General features: G+C 42.8%; 1 protein-coding gene across 1 annotated transcript; it reads left to right on the top strand.

Moving 5' to 3' along the window:
* Window positions 1-1,481: 1,481 nt before the first annotated feature.
* LOC131025994 (uncharacterized) lies at window positions 1,482-5,520 on the top strand. The gene is made up of 7 exons (XM_057955774.1): window positions 1,482-1,558; window positions 2,852-3,019; window positions 3,143-3,498; window positions 3,545-4,272; window positions 4,336-4,549; window positions 4,778-5,005; window positions 5,123-5,520. The coding sequence occupies exons 1-7, from the start codon at window positions 1,482-1,484 to the stop codon at window positions 5,518-5,520; spliced, it is 2,169 nt and encodes a 722-aa protein (XP_057811757.1).
* Window positions 5,521-6,502: the final 982 nt, after the last annotated feature.

Below are 6,502 nucleotides of genomic sequence, written 5' to 3'. Positions count from 1 at the left end.
AGCCACGCAGCCAGGATGCCTTCCCGCGCAGCTACGTATGATAGTTCAACTTCGGGAATAAGACCGTTGTACTGAGTTTTGGGCCCAATTGACTAGATGAGTGGGCTTTTAGAATTAGGGTTTGCTCACAAACTATAAATAGCACATCTATTAGAAAACTGAGGGATCAATTCATTCTAGCACACTTCACTTGTAACATGTAAAATACTCTTGAGATAGTGAAACCAACGAAGAACCTCCCGTGGACGTAGGTCTTGATGGCCGAACCACGTAAATCCGTGTGTCATTTATCGCTTTCTAATTTCTAGTTTAGGTGTTGGTGATTCCGTGCTTCACCAATATATATTTGATTGCGCGCAGTTGTCACACTCTATTCTGTTACTCGCTGTGATCCCGGACCTTTTAGCCACCGACGGATCTCTGTCTCCCGCTGACTTGAACTGAGGGCGTAACCCAGCCAAGTTTACTTTGACCTCGGGATGCTACCCGGGCAGGCCTCATATTTCTCATGCTCCGGAACACATCCAACCGAGCACCCTTATAACGCCTCTGGTTAGTGCCCGATGGAGATCAACTCACCGAGTCAGCTAACAAGTGTACACAATTCTCAAACAACATATTAGGTCATAAGAGAACCTCAATTGATTAACTGTACGAGCCTTAAACATGGTAGAGTGCACAAAAATATTTATTGGATAAACAGTTGTATTTCATGAAACATTTAAGCTCATTAGCTCAATCATACATTTGGAAAATAAGCCCACCTGATTAGGCAATGCCTGTCGTTTATATCTTATCTCTGAATCGGAATAGCAGTGCTAATCCTCCTGATGGTCAAAGCCTACAAGAAATCTATTCTCAATAGGTCTCCTTGAATCTAATCTTAAGTCATGGTGAAGTGCTTAACATTCTATGATTCACTTAGCCGGGTTTTCAAAATTTAATGAATAAATAATTGAAAACATTTCTTTTGAGTTAAGAACACCAACAATATTCTTACTCATCTTTCTTTAATAATTGGAATTATAGTTAAAACCAATTAAATCATAAATACTCTTATTGCAAAATAAATGCAATTTCATGTCATGCTTAGCATATAATAAGTAATTTACTTAAAATATGCACATAATAATAATATAATATTATTATGTGATTTGTGCTTAATTGTTCTAATTTTAAGGGTTTATATGAGCTTTATTTTAAGATAATATTCTGGAAATTGGTATGTTTTATGGCTTGTTTGATGCCTTGCAGGAGATTTAGGTTTTCGAATGGAAGAATACAATTTTAGAGATTTCGGGGTTAAGGATGGCGTTTTTAGCTAAACTCTTAACTCTGTAGCAGAGAAGCAAAGCCCCGTGCCAGAGCCGATAAGGCCCGCGCCAGAGCTAAAACCCCGCGCTGCAAGCCAGAGCAGCGGAACCAATCTCCAGAGCAGAAGAGTTAAGCCAGAGCAGAGCCGACATCTCCGAAGGAGCGAAATGAGAAGCCAGAGAAATGCGCCAGTGCCAGAGCAGCGAAGTGAATCGCCAGAGAAACCGGGAGTCAGAGTAGACAAGTACGCCAGAGCGGAAGCCGTTCCTCTGGCGAGAGCCGCGAATTCGGCCAGAATGGAGATGACTTGCAGCGCGCGACACAGCTGGAGAGTTGCCTTATCTTGCACGATTCTATTTCCTTTAAGAGTCTAGCTTTACATGGCAACTTCCATAGTGATCAAGAAGGATTTGAAGTCTATAAATAGGGCTTAATTTTCGTCTTTCAGAGGATATAATTCCTTGCCCTAATTTTCGTTTTTGCTGGAGATCATCTTTCCCTCGGCAGCCGCAAACTTTAGACTTAGACTTATTAGTTTACTTTGATTACGTTCATCCTTTTGCTTTAGTTTTTAGTGCAGACGATTTCTCTTTTCATTCCAGAGTGGTTATTTTATTTTCTTTGCAATTTAATTTATTCTCTTGTTCTATGTTTACTTTTATTTCTTTGCTTGTTCTTAATTTAAGCATGAGTAGCTAAACTTTTAATTCGGCGAGAATAATGAAACTCTAATTTAATGATCTGTCAGACCTAATTGGTTTAAAATTGATTCCTATTGATTCCGATTAATTCCTAGGTTCAATGATAATTCTGATTTTATTTAAGCCTGATCGACTTAGGTTTAATTGAATTATAGTCAATTAGCACCTCCAATCCGTAATTGTTGGAATAGGGCTGATTAGTGGCAAAACTACCATGTTAGTAGTGGGAATTAATTGGTATATTAATTATTACTAGCGTATCTAGGATAATTGGTATAAATTGGGTTCCTTCACCTTAATGCTATTAGAATATTAAATCTAAGACTGGCGTATCCAGCTAGGTATATTTTAATAAGGGAAATAGATAAGACTAGCGTATCTAGCTGTCTATCGACATAGTAAGTAGGAATTGGGGTATGTCAGTGCGTATCACGGTATCCTATAACTAATTGGTTAATAGGGATTAATTAATTATTGCGTCAAGGATCAGAGATTAAATTAGTGTGGATTTATTTGAGCCAAATTACCCTTTTTATTGATTTATTTCAAGCGTATTTTATTTGATTAATTTTGCATTCTTAGTTTAATTAATTCTTCTTAAATTTAAGGCGTGGTGGCATCACCGATTTTATAGATTTAGGGATTTGAATGAATTTTAACTGCTCTCTGTGGGATCGACCCTGCTTACCATTGTGCTAATTTATTTTGGTAATTCCGCAGGAATTATTTGGTGGTATACGACGTCCACCAAATTGGCGCCGTTGCCGGGGAGCGGTGTTAATCTAATTCTTTTCCCTTTGATCTATTTTTTTTTATTTTCTTTTGTTTATGAGCAGATCTTCTAGGCCGGAACTCCTATACGAAAGTGAGATCGAGAAAAGAGAAAGGAAACTGAGAAAGGAGGCTAAGGCGAGGAAGCTGCTGGATTCGCAACTTGACTTGTCCGCCCACAAGGAACAGTTCGTTGAGGCGGAACCCAGTGCTGCTGCTGCTGAAGAGGCTCTGTTTGCCCAAACAGACCACGATTCAGAGATAAACGCAGATTGTGAAGAGGAAACCGATTCAATTTCTGTCGCAAGTACTGAGAGCGACATGGCTGACGATCCTAGACTGTGTGATCTCTCCAGCCACGAAGCTGATGACCCCCCAACTCCGATCCGGATGCCGGCGGCTGCTACTGCTATAGAGATTAAGCTTGGATTGCTTAATGTTCTTCCTAAGTACTACGGGAAGAAGGGAGATGATCCATATAATTTCCTAAGTGAATTCATCAAGATCTGCAAAGTGCAGAAGCGCCCTACTGGGGTAACGGAGGAACACTTCAGACTAGCTGTTTTTCCCTTCACTATGACAGCAGAGGCGAACTCTTGGTTCGTAAGTCTTCCACCTTATTCTATCACTACGTGGGCAGAGATGAAGAGGCTATTCCTGGAGCATTTTTTCCCTCCCACCAAAACAAATGCGCTAAAGAAGGAGATCAGCGGTGCAAAGCAGGAGTATGATGAGTCCTTAAGTGCTTATTGGACCAGGTTCCGAAGGAGACCTTCTGCAGTATTTCTATCAGGGGATGACAATAGAGACTAAGAATTTGGTGAATTCAGCGAGTGGAGGAGGATTTTTCCAAAACACGGTGAGTGAAGCAAAAAGGTTAATTCAACACTTAGTGGAAGCCACGAGGGAGTATGAGGAGCCGCGCATCCAACTGCTTAAGAAAGCTGCTCAAGCTAGCTCATCGGATTTTGAGGATAAATTCGAAGCAAGGATGGGGAAATTGGAGAGAATGTTGAGCACTGTGGTGGAGAAGGTCGCAACGGCTGGACAACCATCAGAGAAGCCATGTGGAGCATGTGGTAATCCAAACCACACCAGCCTGCAATGCACAGGAGATGAGGAAGAATATCAAGCCCAAGCGAATTCTTCCCATAATTTTTACAGCTGCGACGCGCCACTGCCCCCTTTGCCCAAACGGGACCAGTACTCAAACAATCACAATGCGCCATGGAGAAACCACCCCAATTTTCGTTGGAGGGATCCAGAGCAGAGGCAACAACAGCAGCCACCAGTGATGCAACCGCCGCAGCAGCAAAACTACCGTCCTCCACATCAAAGGACGGGGTATCAAGCTCCACAAACTCAGCAGCATCCTCCCGAGAAGCAAGGCAAGTCACTTGAGGAGATGATGGCGGATTTGATTGGTAACCAACAGTTTCTGCAAGGTAATGTGCAACAGCTTCAACAATCTCAAGCCGAGCAGAAGGTGCAAATCGAAGGACTATCCCGTCAGATGTCTCAGCTCGCCACATCCATGAATTAACTTAAGGGAAATAATGGAGCTTTACCATCTCAAGTTCATGTGAATCCCAAGGAGAATGTCAACAAAATCACATTGAGGAGTGGTACTGAGTTGAACGGACCAACACCCCAGAACTCTCAAAATGGTCCGCAGGTAGATTCTGGAGTCGAGTTTTGTGTGGAGGAATTCGAACGTTCTGTTGGTATGACGGATCCATTCACTCAGTCAGCAGAACAGCCTGGTTTGGCCAAACAGAGCAGAGAAGTGAACAGCCAGAGCAGAGGAGCCGAATGCCAGAGCAGAGGAGCCGAACGCCAGAGCAGAGAAGCCAACAGTCAGAGAAGAGGTTCGACAGATGAGCAGAAACAGAAGGAAGTAGCAGTTGACTCCACCAAGGAAGAGCAGACCAAGATCTCTACCCCTTCGAGCCTACCTGATCCTAAGGTTGCAATATCAGTTCCCTTTCCAGGAAGATTGGCGAAGAAGAAGCCGAATGAGGAGCTCATTGATTTTGTGAAGATCTTCGGTAAACTTGAAGTGAATCTTCCCTTCCTTCAAGCATTGAAAATTCCTCCATTTGGGAAGTTTGTGAAGGACTTCATAGCTGGAAAGTCTAAGACAACTGGAAAGATTGTGATGGGAGAAAATGTTTCAGCAGCAATCAAGAAGGAATTACCGGCTAAGTGCAAGGATGCAGGTATGTTTTCTCTTCCTATTTACATTGGTGATACTAGGATCGAGCATGCTATGTGTGACTTAGGAGCGTCTATCAATGTTATGCCTCTTACTGTTTATAATAGTTTGTCGGGAGTAGAGTTGGTGGACACCAGAGTGGTCATTCAGTTAGCCGATAGGTCATGTGTGCATCCCGAGGGTTTACTTGAGAATGTTCTTGTGAGTGTAAATAACTTTGTTTATCCTGCTAATTTCTATGTGGTGATGATGAGTGGAGTGCAATCCAAGGGGTCATCGGGAGTCCTTTTAGGTCGCCCGTTCCTAAGGACTGCAAAATCAATCATAGATGTTAGCAATGGCACGATTTGTCTAGACTATCATGGGGAAAAATATACGTTTAGTATTGATGAAGCCATGAAAACCCCCAATGATGTTGAGAATGCTTATTCTATTGATATGATTAACCCTCTCGTCCAAGAATTTCTTGAGACTGAATTCATGCAGGATAAGTTGGAGTTAGCTATGATGAAGAGCTAGACAGATATTGATGCCCAAGGGATGGACGATGCAGAGATCAAGGAGGCTATCATGTCACTTTATGCTCAACCGGAAATGGTTAGTTCGGGAAGCCAGTTCTATTTGCCCAAACAGACACCGTCAGACAGACCGCTGAGATCCGATGAGAAGCCGCCGGAGTTAGAGCTCAAGCCTCTTCCTGCAACCTTGAAGTATGTCTACCTCGGGGAGTCTGAAACTCTCCCAGTGATCATCAGCAGCGAGCTCACCGCTACTCAGGAGAAGCAGTTGATTGTCGTGCTCAGAAGGCACAAGAAAGCCATAGGGTGGACTTTGGCACACATCACCGGTATAAGTCCCGATGTGTGCCAGCATTACATTTTCTTAGAGGCGGATGCTAAGCCTGTTCGAGATCCGCAGAGGAAGTTGAACCCGAATATGAGGGAGATTGTGCTTAAGGAAGTTCTAAAGCTTCTCGCTTTAGGAATTATTTATCCTATCTCTGACAGCAAGTGGGTGAGCCCGATTCACATGGTTCCGAAGAAGTCTGGATTGCAAGTGGTTGAGAATGAGAAGAATGAGTTGGTGCCGATGCGTCTTGTTACTGGATGGCGCATGTGTATCGATTACCGGAAGCTGAACGCTGCTACTCGCAAGGATCATTTCTCGCTTCCATTTATTGATCAGATGTTGGAGCGCTTAGCTAGACAAGCATTTTTCTGTTTCTTGGATGGTTATAGTGGGTATTTTCAGATTTATGTCAACCAAGAGGATCAAGAGAAGACTAATTTCATGTGCCCGTTTGGAACCTTTGCATGCAAAAGAATGCCGTTTGGATTGTGCAATGCGCCCGGCATTTTTCAACGATGCATGATGAGCATCTTCTCTGACTTGATCGAAAAGTGCATAGAAATCTTCATGGATGATTTCACAGTTTATGGGACATCATTTGAGGGCTGCCTCCACAATTTGGACAAGGTTTTGACTCGTTGTGTGGAGAAAA

Source organism: Salvia miltiorrhiza, chromosome 5 (assembly GCF_028751815.1).
Source record: "Salvia miltiorrhiza cultivar Shanhuang (shh) chromosome 5, IMPLAD_Smil_shh, whole genome shotgun sequence".
NCBI lineage: Eukaryota > Viridiplantae > Streptophyta > Magnoliopsida > Lamiales > Lamiaceae > Salvia > Salvia miltiorrhiza.
The sequence above is the reverse complement of the archived record's forward strand: the minus strand, read 5'-3'. Positions and strand labels throughout refer to the sequence as shown.

Coding starts and splice junctions, on each gene's coding strand:
- LOC131025994 (XM_057955774.1), top strand. CDS start 1,482: ATGAGAAGCCAGAGAAATGCGCCAGTGCCAGAGCAGCGAAGTGAATCG. Junction 3,020..3,142: donor GCTGCTGCTGAAGAGGCTCT/GTTTGCCCAAAC, acceptor TGATCTCTCCAG/CCACGAAGCTGATGACCCCC. Junction 4,273..4,335: donor AATCTCAAGCCGAGCAGAAG/GTGCAAATCGAA, acceptor AATTAACTTAAG/GGAAATAATGGAGCTTTACC.